Source organism: Antedon mediterranea, chromosome 8 (genome assembly GCF_964355755.1).
Source record: "Antedon mediterranea chromosome 8, ecAntMedi1.1, whole genome shotgun sequence".
In the NCBI taxonomy this organism is placed as follows: Eukaryota; Metazoa; Echinodermata; class Crinoidea; order Comatulida; family Antedonidae; genus Antedon; species Antedon mediterranea.
The window spans coordinates 15,840,786-15,866,750 of record NC_092677.1 but is presented as its reverse complement, the minus strand read 5'-3'; the positions used below and the strand labels follow the sequence as shown (position 1 = coordinate 15,866,750).

Sequence of the window (25,965 nt, the reverse complement as noted above, 5' to 3'; positions counted from 1 at the left end):
AGGGCATCTAGGCCTATTTATATATAGTCGAAGAAACACGGGTCGTGCCAGTATATAAACTTGAATTTAAACCTACTAAATATTAACACGTGCGTCCTTTTTGTTTCAGCAATGCCTGGGAGGTCGTGGAAAACCTTCTTTAAATCCTGGAAACCCAGTAAATGTTTTAAGAACAGGTAAGTTATAATACAATTTTATTTCATCAGAAAAAGTACCACGATGAATGAATGAATATCCGAGGACACCCCAACCAGCAAATACAATGAAAAAATAATAAATATGTATTTGTTTCAGCCGAACAGCCATTTCAGGCTTCTTCAACAAATATGTCATGTGCTGTTTCTCTAATGTGAATGATGATGAAAATACGACAAATGAGTATCAAACTTCGTTTCAAACCTGGTGTAATGTTCCCCCTGCCTTAAGAATCACAATTATTCAAATCATATATGGACTTGCTATCGTGACCCTACCTCAAACATCAGCCATCGCATATGAAAATCAAGAATTGCCATTTGACATTGACAACGGCATAATAAGTGGATTTGCAAGAGATCTCCTCATTCTGGATGGACGCATCTTTGGACGTAGAAACGGCGAGGCTGACTCAATGATAGCTCTTAACTGGATAAGAAAATGGTGCTCCCTGGACGTTATCAATAATGTACCGGCAATTGGATACACACCAGATGGAAGGAACAGTAACATCCTTACGAACAATGGACATTACTCAAGTCTGTCTAGTCCAAGCATCACTTCACTGACCTCTTACGATCAATCATCAATTTGTAGCAATCACCTGATCAAACAAGACTTCAAGACTTCTCTAATTTCGAAACACTGGATAAACTGCATGTCAATTGAAATCCAGATAATGGATGGAAAACTTAAAAACCATGTTCAATGTTTGGCATCTGATTGTCTGTATCCAGTAACGAAGGATAATCATCGGGTAGGTTAAATTGAATTCAAACGGTTCTGAATTTCAATATCCTGACAAAGTATCTATGAAGTATACGGTTAATCGATCTTTAAAAAACTGCACATGTGTTTGAAAACGTCTAAACTAATATTAAATGATTATCTTTTTAATTTATAGGTAGTACTTGGCTCTGGGTCGTATGGGCAAGTTTGTCTTAATCGCCTTGGAGATTGTAATGGCAAACTTGTGGCTGTTAAGGCTATCACAACAACCAACAAGTCTAACAAATTCAATCGGTTCATCGACAAGCTGGCAGTTTCCCTTGAAGCTAGAATAATGAAGGTGTTATCCCAAGAAAGTGACGTGTTTCCACGGGTATATGGTGTTTGTGAAGCAGTAACATCCGACACACAATGGGCCATTGTTATGGAATTTGTTGGCGACTCAACATCATTCAAATCAACATCATTGATGAAAGCTTTGGCAAGTGGTTCACCACATATTACCACGGTTGATTGTTTTCACATAATTTTGGACATCGCAGAAGGAATCGAAATACTGCAGAAGAATAGTTTGATTCACAATGACCTGGCTAGCCGCAATATTCTTCTTTACAACAAGGGTCCTCGTATCTCCGCAAAAATTGTCGATTTTGGCTCAGTTTGCACCGCAGAAGCACCGTTTGATTTCTTCCAATTGAACGATACCGACAAAGCTGATGTCTTCGACCTCATGCAAGATCACCTGGAACATGCACCAGAGCTGTATAACATCAACACACCACCGACATTTGCCTCAGACATCTACAGTTTTGGTGTTATAATTGAAGGAATTGCCGCTAACAAAGCATTAATGCCGCTAATGGATATCAGCGGACCCTGTCTTCATTCCAGACCAGACCAAAGACCAGCCATCGAAGACTTAATTGATCACATTGAATTCGAATTATTTAATTTCACAAAGAACCACAACTAATATTTGTTTACTCTCTCAAAATGTATGCTCTTTACTTTAAATGCCAATATTATGACAATGTTCAATTTCTATATTATCATTATTATACACAAATAAATATTTTATCTGAAAGTTTTATAACTTATTGTGGGGTACTTGTTTGACAATCACTTTAGTTAACCAATTAAGCACATCAGTATTTCGTCGGCAAAGTATAGTACTCTACAATGATATCATGGTCGATGACTCTTGTCCGATGCTATTTTGGCTCTTAATTCACGAACATGTTGAAGCAGCTCTTTTTCACGTTCTGGAAATACAAGTCTTCCTCTATCCAACGAAACTATCAAAACAAAAACATAAAAAAGATGAGAAATATTGTGGCACACAATCCATTAAAATTGTTTGGATAGCATCTTCATCTGGTCCATGGCAGCTTCAGAGAGTACCGCCTAAATTCTTCTTTTGCAATAGTTATATACGATGTGAGTGAAAGTAATGAAAGTAAAGCATCTTGCCTAAGAATGCAAACGTGACGCCTATCCTTACCATTGAGCCAGTACCTTTCTTATATTTTTTTGTATATAGAATGCAGCTAGTTATAAAACACAAGGATATATTTTTCAAAGGTTTGCATTGCGAAATGTTGATATAAAGTTTGCGGTACACCACCAACGTATAGTTCTGAAGAAAAAAACTTTTGAGTTTCTCGACATTTCGATCAATATACTTTGATTGTCCCGGCAGGAGTGATCATGCAGAAAGTCCAGGAGATTGGGTTAGACTGGTATGAATCTTGCTATTGTAGCTTTCTTTTCAGAACTATATGTGGTGTACCGCAAAATTTATGTCAACAAAACACAAGGAGCAATAAATATCAAAATGCATACTCTTCCATTCAAGTTTCAGGGGTATGTAGTAGAATTCAATAACATGTTTCTTGAACTAGAAAGTATGTAAAACAATCATACTTACATTCATCATTTGTCTGTTGGGGTGAATTGTCAGACTGAATTTGAATGACAGGTTGAATTACATCAGCATTGCCTTCTCTCTCTTTTTGTTTAATCAACATTTCCCAAATTAGATCCTACAAATCAAAAGGTGAACATATTTAGGCTTACATGTTTACAGTTTTGGGCAACCTAAAGCTCTGTCTACACTATCAAACTAGTTTGACAAAAAAAATGTGATGTGCCCAAATATAGTAGTGATATGCCCAAATATGGTAGTGATATGACATCATCATGTCCATATATACTATAGGCAAGTTTGATAGTGTAGACAGTCTTTATACAGAGTAGTATTTTTATTGAGAAATAGGGAAACAGGGAAATGACAAACCTTTTCTCTTTTAAGTTCTTCTATCGTATCCCAGATAGCTTCCTCTTCATTGGTTGATTTGGTTTGCAGAGTACTTATCTACAACGAAAGAAAACATTACTTTCTGTTGTATCTCAATTACTCTATAAACAATATGCAAAGACAAATCCTAGTTTTCAATAATTATAATTGAAAAAACACATATGAAAACGTCAAAAACTCATATGGCACACCAATTATGACAAAACCAATGCAACAGGACAGGACATCTACAGTACATATGGTGGAAAAGCATTTTCTGTGGCAGCGCCAACTCTGTGGAATTCCCTACCAATTTCAATCAGACAGTGTACTACTCTAAACTCAAGATTCAAGATCCAGTTGAAGTATTTCCTTTTCAAACAATTTAACTTATTGCCACTCTATTTTAATTAATGTACAGTGCATTGAGAGCTTGCTTATTTGTGCTATATAAGAATTATGCTATATGACTATTACTATATTATTATTTACTTGTAACTGATGTAACTTCCTGTCGATGTCATCCAATCTTTGACGATGTTTTACTTCATTCTGGTATTCTAAGTCTGTTTTACGTTGATCAGCTAAAGCCAACCTCCATTGAGCATTCTATAAAGATAAAGAAAAGTAAATAACATTAATGGATTAATTAATTAAAACAATTAAATGGAAACATTATCAATGCTGTAATGTAGACCTTTGTTGTTGTACCTTTTGTAACAATAATTACTTGAAAGCGAAATATAAACCAAAGAGTTTTCATATTTTAAAGACCACAATTTAAAAATGTATATTTGTTTCCCTTAACTAAACAAGATACACGATATTTATTTTCACTTTTCTAAACGTTTTAAATATGTTGTCATTTTTGTATATATCATTACATTATATTACTGTTTCATGTATATCAACTATTTAGGGGAGGTTTTCATCTCTAAAAATAAAATTTTAAAAAATAAATAAAAACTTAAAATTCTTTTTCCTGATGCTAAAAGTAAAACAATATAATATGCAGATGTTAAAAACAGACAAAAACTCAAAAAAGTTAAAACATTATACATTGCACCTGGAATCATCGGTCAAAGTTAGCATTATAAATATATACTGAGTTGAGAGTGAATTAATTTTTAAATCTATTTCAGTACTACACGTTTTTGGTTTAAAATAACTGACCGTACTATCTTGTTGATGGTCAAGCTGGTTACTGTGCCAGGTTTTCCTGCTGACCCTTTCTGCAAGGTCAGTTTGCCGCCTGTGAGAGTCTTGGTATAGCTTTTCCTTAAACTCCACAGTACTTGATTCCTTGGCCAATTCCTATAAAAAATACATTAAATGATAAAGAATTCAAAAAAAAATCAAGAGGAAACTAGATATGCTACCAACAATCAAACTTAATATTCCATATCACATTTAGAGTAATTTTCTAAGCAAAATCATAGTAAAGATTCACTACTCCATTAAAGGGTCTTCACACTTGTTCCAGCACGGTTCAAGTCCGCCGCCGAATCAATGTTTTGTTTTCACAATGCTCTAGGCGGTTATGCGCCAAATCTATATTTCCGTAGCCACGTGAAAACAAAACATTGACATTCTACCTATTTGAATAGGTGGGAAAGACCCTTATAACAGTATTGTTTATGAGTTGTATAAGTAGAATACCTGATGTAGCCGTTCCTTCTGTATTTCTAATTCCATGCTTTTGATTTCAACATCTGCTACAGCTGATTGTGTTTCTTGTTCACGAAGAAAGGACTGCAAGAAAATATGGTAGCTATCATGAACTTTAAGACAATAGTACTGTAGTTTAATCAGTGATGTAACGCTGAGGCTCCTGGTTTTAGGAACCCCAAGTCGCCCTTCAACGATGCAGGGTGCTTTTAGCCTTATTCGACATACTTTAAAGCCATTTTCCCCTCCAGGCCTATAGGCTCCGAGGCCCTTAGTTAAGCCAGTGAGCACTCATACCTGTTACGTCACTGAGTTTAATATTTTGAACTGATGATAGTATAGTAGATTTCACTTAATTTTGTTCCTTTTCATCATAAAAGGTTCTATTAAATTCAATACAAAAAACAATGCAATTCACTGAACATTTAGACAAGGTACTGGGAGAAATTGGTTGTTAGTTATGATGCTTGATTATCCAGTCCCAGTGGTCATCAGTACGACATTTTTCAAGGGAATAAGGCAGTGCTTCTTGTTTTTGAACACCAATTCTACTACTGACCTTTCTCGTCAGCTCATCGTCAAGTCTCCTCAACTGTGTTTCTCGCTGGTTACCTTGATGTTCCATGAAACGCATCCGTGTAGCATCCAGTACCTGCATTTCCCGCATACAAAGCTCACGTTTCATAGCTTGCAATCTAAACAAATTTTAACAGTATAATATAAACAAAAATAATACAAAAATAATCATAAAATTTAATTAATTATCAATATTTTACTAGTAGTACAGCTAACTTTATAGTATGCATTTATGGGTATGCAGTGTAGATGCAATCTGTGCACAAATTCATTTTTATTTGTTTTTTTCCTTAAACTTATTTATATAGGGTTAACAGCGTATGCTGACAATCAAGGTGAGTCCTGATGAGTTATGATAAAAGTGTCTAGTACACCGGAGTAACCCTCTACTCGTCTCGAAAGATGTACTAGGTTCTTTAAAGTGCACTTGAGTCAGATGTGTACACTGGACCTATGGTTTATAGTCCTTGTCTAAGAAGACTCGTTCTACCAGCAGAACCAGGGAGTGAGTAAGCCTCGAACCCTTGCCTATATCATGGTTAGGTATGGTTAGGTTCCAATGTCTTAACCGCTTGGCCACTCATTAATAACTCTTCACTCTTTCTCTCATTCCTACTAATGCTTTTGCTAACTAAAGTAGAAATTCAGTCCCCGTTTATGTCAAAGTAGTTATTGGGCCTGCTGCTTTTATCAGGATATACCAGGATGACAATTGATGATACCATGTAGTGGTACTGAGTTATTCAAATTCATTATTCGCTTTACATCGGTTTATGTATGATCTGTAGAGTTGTGGCATATAAACCCTCTCAATCATATTGGCGTATCACAGTATAGTTTCCTTTGAGCTGCAAATGGATTACCACAGCAAGAAATATTTTCAAATCAATTAATTAAGAAAACAAACTCTATTTTGCAAGATTCTACTCATGCCATGCATAATGTATTTGAGGTGATAGTGGTAGACGTTACCGGTTCATCATCTTTCATACAAATAGGTTTCTTAACAGTTTTTATCCAGCTGCCATTCAGGCACTGAATGATTGCTTGACAGTATACCAGATGAGAGTGATCTGACACTTTGTAATAGTTTTTCATTTATGTGTTTTAGTATATCTCAGAGCTCAGAGAACGAAATGTATATTTTATATGAAAATGACAATAAATGAAACTAATTTTCCACACTGATGAATAAATGAAAGTTCACCTAAGTCTTTGATCCGCAAGTTTCTGTTCCTCTGTCATCAAGTTCCTTCTTCTTTCTTCTTCTGCCTCTTGTAGCAGCTCTTGCTGGTGATACCATCCCTCCTCTTTCTTCTTTCTCAGCTCTGTCTGCTCTTTAATCTCGTTTGCCACTTCTCTCTGGTGCAGATAGTCCATTTCATCTTGTCTAATCTGTTCTCGTTCCTGAGCCTGCAACAGATACAAAAAGAAAAAACATAGAAGTACAGAACCTCTAGATGTTTGTATTCATTACCAGTTGTAAAACAAAAAAGTGATGTATTTTAATTTTATATAAAACGTACAAGAATTGTAATTAGTGTACCATTCACACCTGCATAAATCTGAACAAGTTGTAAACATACTTTGATCTTCCAACTTATTACATGATACCCGTAATTGTGAATCTTGTGAAATATCAGAAGTACAATATTGTCATTGTGATAATAGTTGGGGGGAGGGGGGATGGCAACACAATATCATACTCTAATACTTTCAAACAGGTGTACTGTGGTAGGTCAGTCAAGACATATGTGCAGTACAAATTCGTCTAATGCTAGTGTGTTTTCTCCTGAGATTTCACAGGATTCCCTTTCTTCACAAAATTTCCTTAACACTATGCAAACCTGGTTGCAGCTAGTTACAAGTTGTTATTTTTTGCTAATATGAGAATGTATCAAATGAAAAATGCTGTCATTTACCTGGTAATCGACAATAAACTTGGGGTATTTATTGAACACTGGATACTGGCCCCGAGTTAAAGGCCTAAAGTCTTCTATGGCCTTCACAGGATTGATTTCATTGGGCGTGGTGTTTTGGAGTTCATATGCACACTTTATTACTGCAGTGATATCAACAGGATTACGGTGGTGGAAAAAATACTGTGAAAAAAATAATAGATTGATTGTCCATCATATATACACAGTACATACACATTTGTATTCATACAATTTGATTGGTTAATTACCTGTAACATGTCATTTGGAATTAGCCCTATCTCATTAAAGTGATATCTAATGCTGATAATGAACGGCTAATGCATATTCAGCTTTTCGTAAACATTTTAGGAATGTTTGTCATGTGACATTGTTGACTAATCAGGTTTGGAAATCAACTTATTGCACACCGTCAATAACTGTTCTAGACCGCATCTAAATCTAAAGTTAGAGCACTGCCTTTTTGAATGGTATAGCTTGTTGGCTTAGCATTTGTCTATGATTTACAATGGATAAATTGAAAAAAAGTAGGTATGTTATAAAACAAATAATGATTGTTTTGTATTTGTTGAATGGAGAGAATATTTAATGCTCTATTTTCAATTTTTTAACTCATAATATTCTCACCATCTAACTCATAAACATTTAGTACTTGTATACTAAAATTACTTAAATGAAATTTAATGTATGATCAATTCAATCTTTGATGAAAGCTAAATTCAATAAATAATTCTAATGAGTACTTACTTCAAAATCTGATAGTTCAACACAATTTATGAGAGGCTGTCTTGAGCAGATCAGGTAAGCAGCTACAACATACATCATAAATGATGGATGATTGGTGAAGATGTTGTCCCATAGCTTTAACCATTCATCTCTTGTTACAATCTCCGAGAACAGTGTCTCCATCATTGGCCAAGCATATACCTTTATTTATTCATTACAAATTTGACAAACAAATACAATTTAACATATAAAGTATATAATTTAAAAATTTAAATACACTTAAACAGAGGAAGAAAATAATGATTTTTTAAATCAATGACAATCTGGTTTAGTAATAAAAATAGTATTTTCCAATGTAAAATTGATTTATCTTTCGACTTATATACTTTTTAGCTTAAGCCATATGACTAAAATTTACACAAATTAGTGTGTTAAGTGTTTTATAAGTGTCTGCAAAGTTTGAAGAAACAGTTTCAATTATTTTTACAATAAATCAATACCTCACCTGCGTTGTGATGCCATGTTTTACAAAGTGTTGCAAGAGTGCTTTATCGTGATGAGCCAAAAGATTCTCAACTACAGACAAGATATTGATAGGTGGGTTTGGAAAGAACTCAAACCAGTGTTGACACCAATTTACTAAAAGAACGACAACAAGAAAACCATTAAAGAACTATAGAACTGAAGAAATTGTCTATGCAAAGAGATAAATAATATTAACAAACTTTTTATTTATTTATTTTTTTAAATTTCATTTCAACACATACATAATACAAAATTAATATATAAAGGCAACGTAACTATTAAAACGATATAATACTCTCTCAAAAATAAGAGAGTAATGAAATTAAAGAAAAAAAAATAATGTATCGCAAAAATACAATAGTATACTGAACTGAATGTAAACCAATCCTAATTCTTTTAAGTTTAAATTTACAGATTATCATTTCATACTCATCCAACAGCGAGAACAAACTCACCAATTACAGGATGGATAAACAATTTTATAATTAAAATCGTGCTTCTAAACTAAGTCTCATATAAGGCTTAGGGAGTGGAGTTGAAAAAGTCATGAGTTAGAACCCTGGTACTAGGTCAGGATTGAACCCTGGACCTTGAGATTGGAAGGCAAGCATGTTAACCACCAAGCTATACTATAAAAGTGAGTATAATGAAAAACAACAACAATTCACATACTCAAAACAGTAGCAATAATTTCAAAGCAAACCAACTGGTTGTTTTGAAACAACTTGATAAATGGAAAAGCAAGAACTGGAAGATAGTTGGTCTCTCCAAATACAACACTCCAATGCGCCAAGGCTGATAGCGTTCTGGCAAAAAGAAAATGAAATTAAAAAAACATTAAATCCTAAATTATATTGATGGTTTAAAGATACCAAACAATCATGTAATTTGTATTTAGGATAGATTTTTAACAGGGGAAGTTAAATTAAATTTCAAGAGAATAGAAAAATATGCCACATATGATAGAACTGTATCTAAAAATGGCAAATGAGTGATGACTAATGCCTAGCATAACATAGTTTTTTCTCCTAAAGAGACAAACTGAATGTCTATATTAGAACGCTTCTCATTGGATAACAAAAAACCTTCCAACAGACTATGCAGTGTAAAACTGTCACCTGCAATAAATGATTTCACTAGCAGAAAGCAAAAGCTGTAAACTTAGCCTAGGTCGTCTTAGGCCAACGTTTTGAGACAAACCATGAACTTTTGGATCTGACAAGCAATGAAGCATGAAGGGAGGTATAATTGCTGTTCAGCATTTAAATTACCTTTGTAATACTCTGAGAAGTTTCCTGCTCTTAATGGGATAATCCTGATGCACCTTTGACCATGCCATATGAGTGCCTTTATCCACCAGGCTGCTAAATGCTGCATGATTCTCAGGAAGTCGAAGAACAGACCGCCAGATAAACATTCTGAAATGATTTTCATGTACAAACACATATTATATGTATTTATTAGAAAAAAAAAAAGAAGTAAAATAGATAAAGGGATATGTAGTAAAGCATAATAGTTGATGATGGCTGATATTTATCTTCATGATTGTCTGCATTCAGGTTTATTAGTCCTTTATGAAAATTCCTTTCAGACTTTAATCACTCAAATCACAATTAAAGTAAAGATAAATAAAACAGAAAATAAGATTAAACCAGGGAGTTGTTGCCTGATTAAACATAACAAATATACAGATATAAAGAATAAACCTTATAATATAGTTTTTGTTTCTTCCTGTACACTCTTCAAGAATGCTAGACATTATCGTTGAACTTTCTACCACAATCCATATTCTAAAATTCATCATGTTAATTGTTTACCTATATTTAGCTGGATACTCTCCATAACCTTTCAGAATAGCTTTTAAGCGATTCATATCCAGTCCTTCTGGTAGACCTGAAACCTGGAAAAGCAAAATATAGATAAAATGCTTGTTCATCAAAGTTTACATAAATTAATTTTTTTTAAATTAAGTTAATTTTAACAAAAAGTCCTACAGTATTCAAAGTTAGATTTTTTCAAAGTTTGCAGTACAACAGTTCTTTTCAGAACATGGTGTACTGCAAACTTTACAGTATATCAACCATAATTAATTTCGCCATGCAAACTTTAAACAAATTGGATTTTATTAATATTTTTACGGTTTTAGGTAAATAATTTGTTTCTCTGATCCAATTTTTACCTTCAGTACAGTATTATTTGAAATTAAAATTTTCTATTAAAAAAAAAATTTTCAGTGAACAATGAATGTGTTTTCTATAAAGCCAACTTACTTCTGCCTCTGTATCTTTAATGGACGCCACATCCATTGGCAGCCTAGGCTCTTCTGTTTTGATTGTCTTACTTCTTCCCATTCCTTGTGCTTGAGATTTGGTGTATGATCTAACTCGAGGCTTCTGAGTTGCCATTTTCACAAGTGGAGGTGGTGGCTAAAGTTGTAAAAAACAATAAAGTTTATACTAGATCCACTAAGCAAATTGTTAAAAAAAAAATATTTTAAAGGACCGATTACACTACGTATCATAAAATATATGTTTTCTACAAAATCCAAAAGAAATTTAAGGTTTTATCATAAACTATAGAATAACCCTTTTTAATGTCTTAATTAAATGATGTCATGACCAATATTAAATATTAAAATAATTTTTACAATATGATGATGACATCATAAGATAATCATTGTGATATATACAGAATAATATGAGACAAATTATACAAAACAACCCATTGATGTAGGTGTTTGATTAATAATGTTTTGCATGATTTGCTTGATATCTTCTAAAAGAAATAGAAGTTGACCTCGAAAGCATGTACAGTAGTTGCCTATTCTCTCCTTCCTTTTTGTCCATATTTCACTCTGCTATATTTATGTTTTTATGCTTTTTACTATATTTTCTTATGGATGAATAAAAGAAAGATGAGGTACAGTATGGTGTCAAAGGTTATTACATTGATTTTGTTCAGTATACTGTAAACCAACATGGCAATTTTGTTTCCTACTGGTTTTTTTTTTTATTGTAATCTATATTACACCTTAATTTCTTAAATGGGTTAGTTTTTGCTTGCCTTGTTTCTTTCAGCAGTAAGTGCAGACACACAATACAGATTAATACAACCACTTTCAACAATGGCTACAATATGGCGCCCAGTTGGGCTAATGTCTACATTTAGTATGCGATCCTCTAGTGTTCCAATGTCAAAATCAAGTCGGCAACTAAATATGTTCATGAAACGCATTATACCATCTTGGCTTAGTACTCCAACAACCTACAAAAAGCAAACTAAAAATTTAAAAACTAGATATTAAATGTATACTTTCAATGATCCTCAGCGTAAATCTGGATTTGGCCCTCTATGGCAGCCACAGTGTAACGGATAATACGTATACTAGACTGGGACCAGTGTAAAGTGTACTTAGTTCTTTATTTTGCATGTTATGAATAAAACCATCAACTCAACATCACATCTGAGGGATGAGGCATATTTCTTTTATTTTTTATACTAACTCAGGGACCTCTTCAGTTAAAGAATGTTCTCCCAGAAGGTCAATTTATGATAAGTGACAGTGTCTGTGTGTGTGTACTAGTCCATCGGGGTAACACCCTACTTGTCTCGAAAGATGTACTACGTGTTCTTTAAAGTGCACAAGATCCAGAATGTGTACTGTACACTTGACCTACAGTTTATAATCCTTATCTAATCCTTCTACCACCAGAACCATGGAGCGAGTGAGTCTGTTATGTTTTGGCAATGTATTACAGTTCCACTGTCTTAACCGCTCGGCCACTCACTCAGTGGAAAATGAGAACGCAGAAAACATGATTCATAACATTTAAAACCCACCTGGCCTGAGCCTCCATCAAAACTCTCTGGTAAAAACTGCAGCTGTTTAACAACATGCACTTTGGTAGGAAGCTCTATTACCCTCATTAGACTGTGTGTGTCCAGACACCAAACATGTAGGAATCTGGATTTACCTCCTGCTACTAACAATCTGCCATCTCTTTTTAAAATTAAATGAAAATGTAGAATAAAACGTAAAATACATAACGTAAAATACATACAATATATACATACATATACAACCACCACTAAATGTTCTCTAGTTATAGTTGATAGACTTGTCACACGTGTCTAGTAATTGTTTTATTTTTATGTAGCGCCACCAGCAGGTGTTTGATTTTTATATATATTCAAGCTCAAGTATAGGTATGACATGCCATTCTTCCCAAAATGTTTAAAATACAGTAGAACCTCTGCTTTGAGACACAGCACACATATTCATGGGACACACCTCTATTAAGAGGACACTTTCTCATGAAATGAACGATGAGTAATATTCAGGAGACACCACTATTAAGGGGTTACTTTGTTGGGTCTTGAATAGAAGTTCTACTGTCTTGACATGAATCGACATACCTAGTTGTTGCAAAAGCCTTGTATTGAGGCCGTTGACCTTCTGGTAATGGTAGCTGATATTTACATTTAAGTGTGTCCGATTCCCATGCAAAGATGGAATCATCTTTAAAACACGTAATGATGGTGTTACTGAGTGGTAGAAAGAAGACCTGCAAGAGGGTGTAACATCGATTAATGGAACAATGTGAATCAAGTACTAGATGAATAATTGTGGCAGAAGAAACATTTATGTAGCTGTGGCTCCCTACTGTATATGCACTTTAATAACTGAAAAAGTCATGAGGTGTTTTCCTGAAGGATCGTTAACTGCACTGGGTTTTACCAACTAGTGCCTGAGGCTAGCTACTGTACTACTACAAATCTACTACTAGTAGCCTACAACTACTAACTAGAGTAGGCTATCTACTGTATACTATGTATTAATATTCTTTAGGCCGCTAGCTAATTATGGCAGAAGACACATTTTGTGGAGCTCCCTACTGTAAAGAAAACTGAAAAAGTCTAGAGGTGTTTTCCTGAAGGATTGTAACAATATTAGCATATGTGGCGACTGTAGAATGTACCTCACTTTCTTTGACTCTTTTAGTTGATAGAAGTTTTGAATATTTTTTTATTAATTAAGATAGAATTCTACGATGTAAAAAAAGGAGACAATGTTTAGCAAGACTGCCTCTAGCTCACTAAAGGTGATTTATGTCAGCAACTCTAAGTAGTGACAAATATGTTGAAATAAGTTGAGTTGCTGTCAGATTCCATAGCCACTTTTAAGATGATAGTTAACAAAATGTAATACCTACCTTCACAATATCAACATTATCTTTAACATTTAGCTTTCTCTTCCTTGTAAACGTATCAAGATCCCAAAGCAATGCCGCATCTGCAGAGGTAGTGATTGCATAACGTCCAGATCCGTGAACAGAAATCGAATGCACGGCGGTCCTGTGACCTTTCATCCAGCTTACCAATTCTTTGGTATCTGAATGACAGTACACATTTTTAAAAAAACACTATATTTAAGGTGCAAAAAAGCTATCTTACATACCAAATTCTATGAACAGTAGGACACCAATCAAATAATTCTGCTTCAATACTAGAATATAAAAATTTGATGGATTGACTGTTCAATTAAATAGGACCGTCATGCATCTTTCACCATAACAACATTTTCAAAATGAGAAAAAATAATGCACAGCATGTGATATTAAATTGACCAATCAAAATTCTTTAAGAAGACACACTTTTATAAGATACAGGCCGAGGTATTTGTATTTTATTAATTGGCTTTAAACTTCTCAAGTGAATGCACATTGACCAGTATCATAGCATTTAATGCACACTGACCAGTATCATAGCATTTAATGCACACTGACCAGTATCATAGCATTTAATGCACACTGACCAGTATCAAAGCATTTAATGCACACTGACCAGTATCATAGAATTTAATGCACACTGACCAGTATCATAGAATTTAATGCACACTGACCAGTATCATAGAATTTAATGTACACTGACCAGTATCATAGCATTTAATGCACACTGACCAGTATCATAGCATTTAATGCACACTGACCAGTATCAAAGCATTTAATGCACACTGACCAGTATCATAGAATTTAATGCACACTGACCAGTATCATAGCATTTAATGCACACTGACCAGTATCATAGCATTTAATGCACACTGACCAGTATCATAGCATTTAATGCACACTGACCAGTATCAAAGCATTTAATGCACACTGACCAGTATCATAGAATTTAATGCACACTGACCAGTATCATAGAATTTAATGCACACTGACCAGTATCATAGCATTTAATAGAGTAGTCTGCGAACGTAGCAAGTACTTCTGTTTTTCTTCGCAACTTGAATGCTAATGATGTACATGATTTTCCAGTTTTCTGAACTAATTGAAACCTGTAAAGAAAATTTTTGATAAACAAACTAAAGCTATTTATTCTAGAGAGTCATACAAGATATTAAGAACGACGATTAGTTTAGGTTAAATATAGTACTCAAATAAATTTTTACGTTGGAAATAAATTAAATAAATTAAATTTTTTCCTTACCAATATATGTAAATACTGTATATAAATTAAGCGCCATGCTTGTAGAAGTTCGCATTTAAAATGCAACCTCAACGCAAATCAAAACATCAAGCTCTGTAACAATGCAACATACTTAAACCTGTGTTTACTTGCAGAAAAAGTTTTGCTGATTGCTAGTACAGTCCAACATGATAGTTTCATTCAACTAAATTTTCTTCCTTACATGCTCCTTCCCCCATAGAACATCATAATGAATAAATTCCCCCCTCTCAAATAGATGCCCCATCATATGCATATATACATAATATTGTATTGGACACATTTCTATTTGTAGTAGAATGACATTTTCTACAATTTACTAAGCATTTTGATATCCCTCGAATAAACGTCCCCTAAATACTCTCCTAAACAATGCCATGGTGGGGTGTTTTTTTCGAATAAATACGTCATTATTTGGTGATACTGTCGATGGTGCCATTCATATTAATACATTGTCACCCAAAAACTATTGACATATGAGCGACCGTGCTACAATACCTGTTTCTTGTGAGGTCAAAGACTATCAGATTTCCTTGGTGATCACCAGCCACAAATCGGTCTCCGGAGGTGTCAAATGTCGCATGTAGAAAGCGAATGTTATGGGTATGTGACAGAAAGGGTCCAGGAGAGCCATGACTAATCTTGACAATCACTCTGAAAAGAAATGGGTCTTTGTAAAGTAAGTTCTGTTTTAAATTTGAATGTTTTTGTATTATAAGTGCAGTTGATGTTATCCTACTAGGCCTAGGCCTGAACGGTCAGGTCAGCCATTATTGTTCTTCTCTCTCTACACTCTAGTAGTCTAGGCCTACTTCTTCTATTAGTATTACTATTATTCATCTAGGCCTAGACTACTACTTACTAGGCTCCCTAGTAGGCCTTAGGCCTAGTAGTAGGCCGTATCTAGTTATACCTGCGTATATATTCCCAGGCCTAGCCAGTCTAGCCTACTCCACTACTCTGTCTCTTAAACTAAGTAGGTAGATTCCCCTACCCTCTACTAACTAGGCTAGCTAGTAGTAAGACTAAATGTAGGCTAGGCTAGCTAGGCCCCTCAGTCAGTCAGGCCTAGGTAAGGTAGGCCTAGAACTAGAGGCGGGCCTAGCTAGGCCTAGTTAATTACTATTTGGTGCACACAATAACCAATTTAAATGTTAATCTAAATATTCCATACCCATCTTCATAAGACGCAGAAGGTTTTCTGTGCCATATTTTTCCAGATTCCTTCTTTGTAATGTCAAGGTTTTGCATTTTATGTGACGAAAAATTAGCAAAACATAACAAATCTGGATTTTTTTTTGTTTTTGAATTTAGCGCCCTCTCACCGCCCCTCAATGCCACCTAAAATATGCCCAATCATGGTAGCCTTTTAATACCACGTGATCACATTTTAGAGTTTTGTGTTCAGTCACCCGTGACAATTTCTAACCTTTGACCTCTTGCTAGTCTACGTCGACTTTCGTGATTTTTGCATACGTCGCATTGAAAGACAATTGGTCGTGTTTTTTTAGTAATTTTATACGAATAAACTAGCTTATGTTATGATCATATCATAGAATATAATTTCATAGTTCATAACATATTAGCAAAAGTTGTAAAATATTTAGAACAATTAGTAAAGGCTTGCGTAAGCTAGCTTATTATTAGGCCGTACGGTTTGCGAAAACAGTCGTGGAAGAGAGTGGAACAAGTCCCCGTGACTGGAACACATCAGAGAGTCGGACACTCTAGAGCCCTAGGCCTAGCCTAGTATATCGAGGCTGTAGCAACAGTAGAAGCAATAAAACAAAGAAGATGGCTTCTAACGACATAGGAGATTGGTATCGTGGCATACCTCAGATTACGAGGTATTGGTTCACAGGATCCGTTGCATTACCTTTGATTGCGAAGTTTGGTATTGTGAATGGAATGCATCTTGTTTTAGATTATGCTCTTGTATTTCACAGATTTCAGGTAAAATATAACCATTTATTAACAATTATTTCCAGACTAACTGGTTTTGCATGTTTTGAAGGCTGTAGGATCGGTTTAATTATTAGGCCTACTAACTAGGGCCTAGCTACTGTAGGAGTGTGTAAAGAAGTAAGACTTTTTCAGTTGCATTCTTTACCCCCATCAGAACTGTAACTACCACGAATAGAAATGTTTATGGTGCTTGTAGAACACTCCTGATCACCATTGAATTAGCTCATATGCATTCCAATGGCTGTGACATTAGTACATAGCAAATTCTGAGATTATAAGATGCAGGACATACAACCATGTTCTAATTACAACAAGTCATACAAGTCCTGGCAAATGCGCTATTACCATACGAAATAGGATTTACTAATACTACAGACAGTAGCTACTGCATTTTCATCATCAACAGTCTTGGAGAATATCATTCTAACAGTAGGATTAATGAATATGGAATTAGCACATTGATGAAAATGGAATTCCGAGGGAATGATATTAAGTTTTTGGGAATTATATATTTCCCTCAGCTGGCGCTTCGGGAAATATATATTCTCTCAAACATAATATCATTCCCTCGGGGATGTCAAATCTTATATTTAACCTCTAAGCAGTCAATATCTGTATAAAAGTTACAGTATAATACAAACAATTATTAATAGAATTTACAAGTTTATTACACATGCACTTATGTTTTCATATGTCATGAATACACTGACAATTGTTTACTTGTTTCAACAGATATGGCGTCCTGTAACTGCCTTATTCTTCTATCCAATAACACCAATGACTGGTTTTCATTATCTTATAATGTTGTATTTTTTATACAGTTACTCAGTGAGATTAGAATCTGGTAAGTACAGTACTTTTGTGTGATGATTTAGTGACCCCTCGTTAGGGGACATTTTGGGGATCAGTCCTTGTCTTTTGAGGAGTGGGAGTGTGATCACTCGCCCAACACACTCCTAAAACGCCCTTGAGTAATGCGATTTACAGCACATTTAAATTTGGTAAATTTCTAATGTTTCATACCAAGATACAAACATCACATCAATAGTGCACTGGAATTTGCTAAGGAGTGAAATTCATAGCACACCTGTAATTTTCAAATGGCAAGGCCTTGAGGATACTCTGCCATGAACTGAATCAGGCTCGGCCACTCACTCACTCAGACTCATAATTGGTCTCATTCCTTCATACTCTGTTATTATTTTAATTTATTTTTTATATTTTACAGGGACATTTGATGGCAGGCCTGCAGATTATTTTTTTATGCTTCTCTTCAATTGGATAATTCTTGTAGTATCCTTTCTTTTGTGATATTTAAATAACCTTTTTTTTTTAATTGAATTGAATTGAATTGAATAATCTATAAACTAATACTTGCTAGTCTTCACAATATTATTAAAGGTATACAGTAATAACCACTTAATTATTGAATCCCAATGCAAAACCCCTTTTCAGATGAGAGTGTATACTTATGAATGGATCCTTATGAATTCATACTTGTGTATAAGCATAGAATATCTCTATGATATAAGAGGTTACACAATTGAGAACTCGCTCATATTATGTGTTTTTACATAGTATAACATGTAATGATGTGCAGTATTTTAGCTATAAATGCCTGTGTGTACAATATCTAAGACCTTAAACAGAAATTATACAGAAAAAAGAATGCCTATATTGCATGCACTAAACATATATATCTTTAAAAAGAAAGATGAATATGTACAGTGGGTAGGGTATCAGCAGGTCATTCCCCATAAAAGCGTCCCTCTTTTTTACTTTTAAATACCTGTAGGATCCACTGTTGTAGTTTTCAGCTTCCTAACATATTTTCTAGATCATAGGATTCATGGTCCCATTATATGTAAGTTTTTTTGGACATTTTATTCACCAAATTATATACTTTAGATTGGATGTTGCAATACAGAAAATACTTTGATTAGATTAGAATTGAAATATTAAAAAAGTATATACTGTACAGTTTATATATTCAATTTATTTATCAATTACCTTTTATCAAAAATGATGTTATTACCTCCGCCAAGGAGGTTATTTTCACCCCTGTATGTTTGTGTGTTTGTGTGTCTGTGAACAGCCTGGAGGCCACAGTTTTTATCCGATTCTCACCAAATTTGGCAACAATGATCTATGCCCCAAAAGCTTGGACGAGTTAGAATTTGACGGGAAAAGGTCATACGTCAGGGTCACAACTAACAAAAAACTATTTTACTGCCTAGAGACCACAGTTTTTATCCGATTCTCACCAAACTTAGCCACAATGATCAATGACACATCATATAATTGTGGTTAAATTTTGAAGGTTCAGGGTCAAAGATCAAGGTCCACAAAAAGCTAAAGCTCAGTGGGACTTGAACCAGCGATCTCAACTGTGAGAGGCTGGATACATAACCATTACACCACACTGTCATCCACAACTTTGTAGTGTGCAGTTAACATATTTACACTTAGAACTAATAAAAAAAATGTTTAAAAAAAATATTCAGGGGGCATTTTATGTAGGGGAATTTTACAGTAGGCGGAGGTTTGTACTCTCGGAGTACCCTCTAGTTTAATTATACTTCTAATTACATTTTTTAAAAGTTGTTCATTTATTATTATTCATTTTAGTTACTTTTGGATCCAATGGTTCTCAGTGTGTTGTATGTATGGTGTCAGTTAAACCGAGACACTATTGTGTCATTTTGGTTTGGTACAAGATTCAAGGCGATGTATTTACCATGGGTACTGGTAGCGTTTAACATGATCATCAGAGGAGCGTAAGTAGTATTAATGAATGAATATGAGTTGAATGGTGAGAGTATATCATGAGTTGAAAAATTGACTACTGTATATTTAACGAGGCGGTGCCAAGTTAAAAATAGAGCAGTTAATTTTTCATCTAATGAAATATTTTCTCCATTCAACGAATGCAAATCAGTATTTGTTTTAAATCATTGGCAAATGCTAGGCTGGGAGGCTGGGCAATTAAAAAAGGCAGTGCTCCAACTTTAGACACAGAGTACAGTAGAACAGTTATAAGCAACGCGATCTGTTGCATCGCAAAAGTTCTCAAAATGTTTACAGAAAGCTGGAACATCTATTTTATATATTGTACAAAATTAAAGGAAGTTGCGGGAAAAGAAAGCATGCTGCCTAAACAGAAAAGCAGTTTATCTCATTCTAGCCAGTTCTCAATAATGTATAATTTGTAGAATCTGACACTATAGAATTTGCCTATGTTTTTGACCTATAAATTTGCCCTGTTAATCCGATTGCTAGATAGCTGTTATTTTTCTTTTCTAACTGGACTTAGGGCTGTAAGGAATATCTTGTGGGTACATTTGTGGAGATACAGTGTCAAGAATCTGGTGCTCATTCTTGAAAAATTCTATTACCTAATTTGTTCTTTTTCTTTCAGCGGATTCAGTGAGCTGATAGGAATTGTTGTTGGACACCTTTACTTCTTTTTGATGTTTAAATATCCACAAGATTTTGGTGGCCGGCAGTTCCTAACTACACCAGCCTTTCTGTGAGTAAAAAATTGTTGATTATGCCAAGGCAATCTGACAACAGGTTGCTGAGCTCTGGAGATCAAAGTAGCTGCAACATGGACGATCAGTTCCACGCCTCTTACAGACTATGTACATAGTACAGTACTGTTGGTATTTGTTGCAGCCAGACATAAGATCAAAGGACATATCTTGGCAAGGCGAGCTCAGTGCCCTGTTGTTAGATTACCTTGATTATACCTCATTTGTTGTTTCTAATCCAAGCATCATGAGATGGCTCAATTCTTGATATACTTATTAAAACAATAGTTTTGTTCTGTTTCTTTTTTTGTTATTTATTTTATGTGTTGTTCCTGCTAAATATTTGAATTTCTAACGTCAAAGTGACTATTCATTTCATTGCGTATATTGCATGATTATACATACAGTATAGTGTATATCATAAATATAAAAAATGCTGGAGGGAGTTGTTGTTAATGAGGTTTGTTCTGAAGGTAAAAACAAATCATACAGAATAAATTACTTATAATATTATAATGATAATATTAATTTGAATGAAAATCGCAAATCATTTGATTTTTGTTTGCAGGTATAAATATTTTCCAAATCGCCAAGGAGGCGTGGCAGGGTTTGGTATGGCACCACAAGGCAGACGACAACCACAACCTGATCAAGGAGGAAGGCATCGATGGGGCCAGGGCAATCAATTGGGCGGAAACTAGTCAAGCATACAGTGTTAACTTATAGTTTGTTTCTTCTGGGGTATCTGGAAGACATTTCAGGGGTAGATCCAGGGGTTTGCGCTTGGGGAACATACTCCCCTGTTGACAGCTCAAATTACATTATAAACTACTTTTTATGAAGCTCTCTTGACTATCAAATGTGGATGTGCCTATATATGGACATGATGATGTTATATCACTAGCATATTTGGGCATATCACTACCATATTTAAGCACATCCCAGTTTGATAAGTGTGTAGACAGAGCTTTAGCTTTTTCCGATAGACTATTGATATTTTATGTTAAAGCTCCCCTGAAGAAAAACTTGTATCTGGCCCTTCATTTAAAGCTCAGGTACAGGCATGAATTTAAATATAATATATGATTAATTGTACATAAAAAAAATATTTGTAACAGAAATCTAGACGAAAAAATATGAATTTCCCTTAATATGGTCAAATAAAAAATTTGGCAAAATTCTTCTATAAAAACCAAGAAGACTTTTTTTTCAGTAGTTAGGTAGTTAACCTAATGTAATAACATATGTCTGGTGACTCCCAAGAAGGTGAAAAAAGATGGTGGATATACGGAGGATAATTTTTGCTATAGCATGAAAATAAAAATCTGAAGTTGAATAAAAATATCAGAAATGTAATATTCAAGTTATATTACCTATATTTAGTCATCTGATAACGTGCCTCTCTATTTACAAAATTTGTGTACAAAAGAATAGAGATTTTACTGTGTAATTTGAACTACCCCCACTGATATGAAAGTGCTTATTTTCAACAAGCTTGTGCAACACAAATAAAATTCCAAAAATTATGAAACATAGGGAAAACTATAGATCGACAATTATTGGAATGTATGATCAATAGAAATTTTTTGCCCGCACCTGGCCTTTAATGAATAAAAAAGCTTGGTTCCCACTTAATCGTATATTGATATAAAGTTTGCGGCACATCACATACTGTATGTAGTTCGGAAAATTGATTTGACTGCCTGTACTGACCACAAGCAATGCAATTTAACAACAGGATGCTGAGCTCTGGAGATCAAAGGGTTTTGACTGATTTTTGATGGCCCAATTGGCTTTTATCAAATGTTTGGTTAACAAACACCACGCTGCTGGGAGTACTGTATATTATAGTACAGTGATGTTTGTATGGACCAACCCTTCCTAGTGGGAACCAAGTTTAAGGCTACATAAATAAAAACAAAAAAAAAACATTCATTTGTTAATTTAGTTTAGTATTTAGTACCATTCCAAAATAAACTAATAGAACAAAATGTTAATTTTAGATACAATTGTTTAATTTTTAATTAAAATTTCTATTTTATGAATTTCAAATTGATATAACAAATAAATTTATATTCAATTTTTTATTATAGTGAAAATATGTTATGTTAGTTATCTTGTATTTGATGATTTTAATTAATTACCCCATTGTTCTTATCAGTAAGTAATATTATTTTGTTAATTAATACTTTGGTACACTAAAAACATATCCAATACTCGAGCGGTATCACGTCTAGCTATGTTAAACATCTAACGGCTACCTTCATCCCATGGGATACTGTAGTTTAGAGAGAAATTATTAAGAGGTTTTGATTAATATTTATTAGTTACATGTTATGGTATGTAAAGCAGACATGATACTACAGGATGTTAGACGTTACTAGACATGATACCGTACAAGAATCGGCCAGAAAACGGGGTGCATCTGATAGGCACCCGAGAAAAACATTACATACATTTTGTAAAATGTGTACAGTAATTAGTTAATTAATTTAAAGCAATTGAAATCTCTATAAACTGTCATATATATTGATAGGTAAAGTTTCGTTAAGATTTTTTGTCTAGCTTGTCAGCTTGACTTAGTCAGCTGATCTGTTATTATAATTACTGACGAAGTCAAGCCGTTTACCCATACGAAACTGCCTTTAAGTTAATTCATACTGGTTTATATATTCATGAACCTATTACTACATTGTAAACAGGTGGAACTGTTTCACATTTAACTTTGTTATGTCTTTACCTTTTGTTTATAATTGTCAATGTTAATGCCCTCTGACAACAGTAAACAAGACATGTTAGTGGACTACTGTAATCTTTTTTAAATCTCAACTTAAGTTTACTTTCGACAATAAAAGTTACAAATTTATGTATTTTGTTGTATCCGCAGCCAATCATTAAAACAATTCACACATCTTTGTAAAATGTTTCTTTTCTAATTTTTTTTAAATTAATCCTAAACACTGACTTGTAAGCAATCCTGATAGTAGAGCAGTTAACGCCATAAAAATAGCCAAGTTGTGCACTTTATTACCAAAGCATGAAACTTTCCACAAAGTTTCTTTGATGTATATAGATTAAAAATATCGGGGGGTGCCAAGTGTCCAACGTCCGGTATGGCGGCCATCTTGATTTCAAAATGGCCACCATAAAAACAAAAAGTGTTCATATCTTGGCAACTATAAACAGTAGAGACTTGGTTCTGGTGTTAAATTGTTCACAAACCACATATTTCTATTTGTTCTAATGTAAAGTTTCGTCCAAAAATGACCGGAAATGACGTTTCTTCCAGTTTGACCTTTGACCTATTATTTGTATCTCAGTAACTACTGATCATTTTCAATCGATTTTGGTGTCATTTTGTTCAGAATAGAGACATTTATATTTGTAGTAATGAAACATTTTCACATAAAATGACTGGAAATACAATTTATAACCTTTGACAATGACATAATTATGTGAACATACTGTATGTGGTTTACATTGGTATAAATGCACCTAATTTTTATACCGAAATAAATGACACATAACGCAAAAATGACCAGGAATTATTATTCTGAATTTTTGACGTTTGATGTGATAGGATAGGCATAAAGTATGACAGATCACTGAGCTCATCTATGCCGACTTGTTTGATGTGTCAATCGTTAGATAACAGTTTTGGTCCTCTCTCCTTCATCTTTTCTTTTTTTTTTTTTTTATGTATTATACCATATGTTGAATTGAATTGTTAGATGCCATTTGGAAAAAGTTTTGATGTAAAGTAGCATTCTTTCGTTGGCCTCTTTGATGTTGCATATGAGACAAGTTCGGAAAGTTCTCATTTTCGTGAGTTAAGAGAAGAGAACACCATCTTTCAAAGTACTTACTACAAACTTATCCTGCATTTGTGCAGTAGACCTCAAAGTCAAAAACTCAGATAATTCTTGTTCATTTTCGTTGCATCTAAAAAAATGTACTCCATTTTTATGGTATTGCTGTAAACCTTTCATCTGAATCATTTTCTCTAGTCATTGATTTTTTAGCAAAATCCGAACCAAATCAATTCGTAAAAGACATCTCAATATAATTATTCAAATAATCCTCAAATTAGTGACATGGACCTACAATATACTGTTCTGTACAAGACCTTTTTAAGCATCCACCTGTGGACTTTCACTTTGAAGGTCTTGGTCTCCTAATCATACAAGAAACAATGTCTGATTTAATCAATCAAAGCAGTGGGTCCAGACAAAGAAGGGGGTGTAAGACCATCCACATACAAAGAAGGGGGTGTAAGACCATCCATATACAAAGAAGTGGGTATAAGACCATCCACAGACAAAGAAGGGGATATAAGACCATCCACAGACAAACAAAGAAGGGGTGTAAGACCATCCACAGACAAAGAAGGGGGTATAAGACCATCCACAGACAAAGAAAGGGGTATAAGGCCATCTACAGACAAAGAAGGGGTGTAGGACCGTCCACAGACAAAGAAGGGGTTGTAAGACCATCCACTGACAAAGAAAGGGTATAGGACCATCCACAGACAAAGAAGGGGGTGTAGGACCGTCCACAGACAAAGAAGGGGGTGTAAGACCATCCACTGACAAAGAAATGTGTATAGGACTACTTACAGACAAAGAAGGGGGTATAAGACCATCCACAGACAAAGAAGGGGTGTAGGACCATTCACAGACAAGGAAGGGGGTGTAGGACCATCCACAGACAAAGAAGGAGAGGTAAGACCATCCACAAACAAAGAAGGGGGTATAAGACCATCCACAGACAAAGAAGGGGGTGTAAGACCATCCACAGACAAAGAAGGGGTGTAAGACCATCCACTGACAAAGAAAGTGGTATAGGACCACTTACAGATAAAGAAGAGGGTATAAGACCATCCACAGACAAAGAAGGGGGTGTAGGACCATCCACAGACAAAGAAGGGGTGTCGGACAATCTACAAACAAAGAAAGGGATGTAAGACCACCCACAGACAAAGAAGGGGTGCAAGACCATCCACACACAAAGAAGGGATTATAAGACCACCAACAGACAAAGAAGGGGGTGTAGGACCATCGACATACAAAGAAGGGGGTATAGGACCATCCACAGACAAAGAAGGGGTGTTAGACCATCTACAGACAAAGAAAGGGGTGTAAGACCATCCACACACAAAGAAAGGGGTGTAAGACCATCCACACACAAAGAAAGGGGTTTAATACCATCAACAGACAAAGAAAGGGGTGTAATACCATCACCAGACAAAGAAGGGGGTATAAGACCACCCACAGACACAGAAGGGGGTATAAGACCATCCACAGATCAAGAA

General features: G+C 34.6%; 3 protein-coding genes across 4 annotated transcripts; 2 read left to right on the top strand and 1 right to left on the bottom strand.

Moving 5' to 3' along the window:
- Nucleotides 1–111: 111 nt before the first annotated feature.
- LOC140057656 (hepatocyte growth factor receptor-like) lies at nt 112–1,978 on the top strand. The gene is made up of 3 exons (XM_072103375.1): nt 112–176; nt 295–956; nt 1,104–1,978. The coding sequence occupies exons 1-3, from the start codon at nt 112–114 to the stop codon at nt 1,895–1,897; spliced, it is 1,521 nt and encodes a 506-aa protein (XP_071959476.1). The 3' UTR covers nt 1,898–1,978.
- Nucleotides 1,913–16,473, bottom strand: LOC140056090 (TBC1 domain family member 31-like). 2 transcript variants are annotated; one of them, XM_072101334.1, is made up of 22 exons: nt 16,334–16,473; nt 15,658–15,813; nt 14,874–14,989; nt 13,866–14,044; nt 13,069–13,217; nt 12,493–12,652; nt 11,716–11,916; nt 10,923–11,078; nt 10,470–10,552; nt 9,924–10,070; nt 9,325–9,458; nt 8,633–8,766; nt 8,149–8,328; nt 7,387–7,566; nt 6,672–6,877; nt 5,448–5,583; nt 4,880–4,972; nt 4,394–4,534; nt 3,713–3,829; nt 3,221–3,298; nt 2,852–2,966; nt 1,913–2,219 (listed from the first exon to the last, which is right to left on the bottom strand). In XM_072101334.1, exons 1-22 carry the CDS (start codon nt 16,408–16,410, stop codon nt 2,110–2,112), a joined length of 3,048 nt encoding a protein of 1,015 aa, XP_071957435.1. In that variant the 5' UTR covers nt 16,411–16,473; the 3' UTR covers nt 1,913–2,109. The 2 variants fall into 2 exon arrangements, with proteins under 2 accessions (XP_071957435.1, XP_071957436.1); XM_072101335.1 differs by lacking the exons at nt 13,866–14,044; nt 14,874–14,989; nt 15,658–15,813; nt 16,334–16,473 and having other exon boundaries at nt 12,493–12,650; nt 13,069–13,196.
- A 137-nt stretch (nt 16,474–16,610) lies between these two features.
- Nucleotides 16,611–23,576, top strand: LOC140056091 (derlin-1-like). The gene is made up of 7 exons (XM_072101337.1): nt 16,611–17,112; nt 17,857–17,968; nt 18,353–18,417; nt 18,962–18,988; nt 19,753–19,901; nt 20,543–20,653; nt 21,223–23,576. The coding sequence occupies exons 1-7, from the start codon at nt 16,954–16,956 to the stop codon at nt 21,353–21,355; spliced, it is 756 nt and encodes a 251-aa protein (XP_071957438.1). The 5' UTR covers nt 16,611–16,953; the 3' UTR covers nt 21,356–23,576.
- Nucleotides 23,577–25,965: the final 2,389 nt, after the last annotated feature.

What these genes read in the sequence shown, in the direction of transcription:
- LOC140057656 (XM_072103375.1), top strand. Translation starts at nt 112, where the DNA reads ATGCCTGGGAGGTCGTGGAAAACCTTCTTTAAATCCTGGAAACCCAGT. An exon ending in AGTAAATGTTTTAAGAACAG is followed by an intron (nt 177 to 294) that starts GTAAGTTATAAT and finishes TATTTGTTTCAG; the next exon opens with CCGAACAGCCATTTCAGGCT. An exon ending in GAAGGATAATCATCGGGTAG is followed by an intron (nt 957 to 1,103) that starts GTTAAATTGAAT and finishes ATTTATAGGTAG; the next exon opens with TACTTGGCTCTGGGTCGTAT.
- LOC140056091 (XM_072101337.1), top strand. Translation starts at nt 16,954, where the DNA reads ATGGCTTCTAACGACATAGGAGATTGGTATCGTGGCATACCTCAGATT. An exon ending in TTGTATTTCACAGATTTCAG is followed by an intron (nt 17,113 to 17,856) that starts GTAAAATATAAC and finishes TTGTTTCAACAG; the next exon opens with ATATGGCGTCCTGTAACTGC. An exon ending in TCAATTGGATAATTCTTGTA is followed by an intron (nt 18,418 to 18,961) that starts GTATCCTTTCTT and finishes CATATTTTCTAG; the next exon opens with ATCATAGGATTCATGGTCCC.
- LOC140056090 (XM_072101334.1), bottom strand. Translation starts at nt 16,410, where the DNA reads ATGCAAAACCTTGACATTACAAAGAAGGAATCTGGAAAAATATGGCAC. An exon ending in ACCATCAACAAGATAGTACG is followed by an intron (nt 3,830 to 4,393) that starts GTCAGTTATTTT and finishes TTATCTTTATAG; the next exon opens with AATGCTCAATGGAGGTTGGC. An exon ending in AAGAACTTAAAAGAGAAAAG is followed by an intron (nt 2,967 to 3,220) that starts GTTTGTCATTTC and finishes TTTGATTTGTAG; the next exon opens with GATCTAATTTGGGAAATGTT.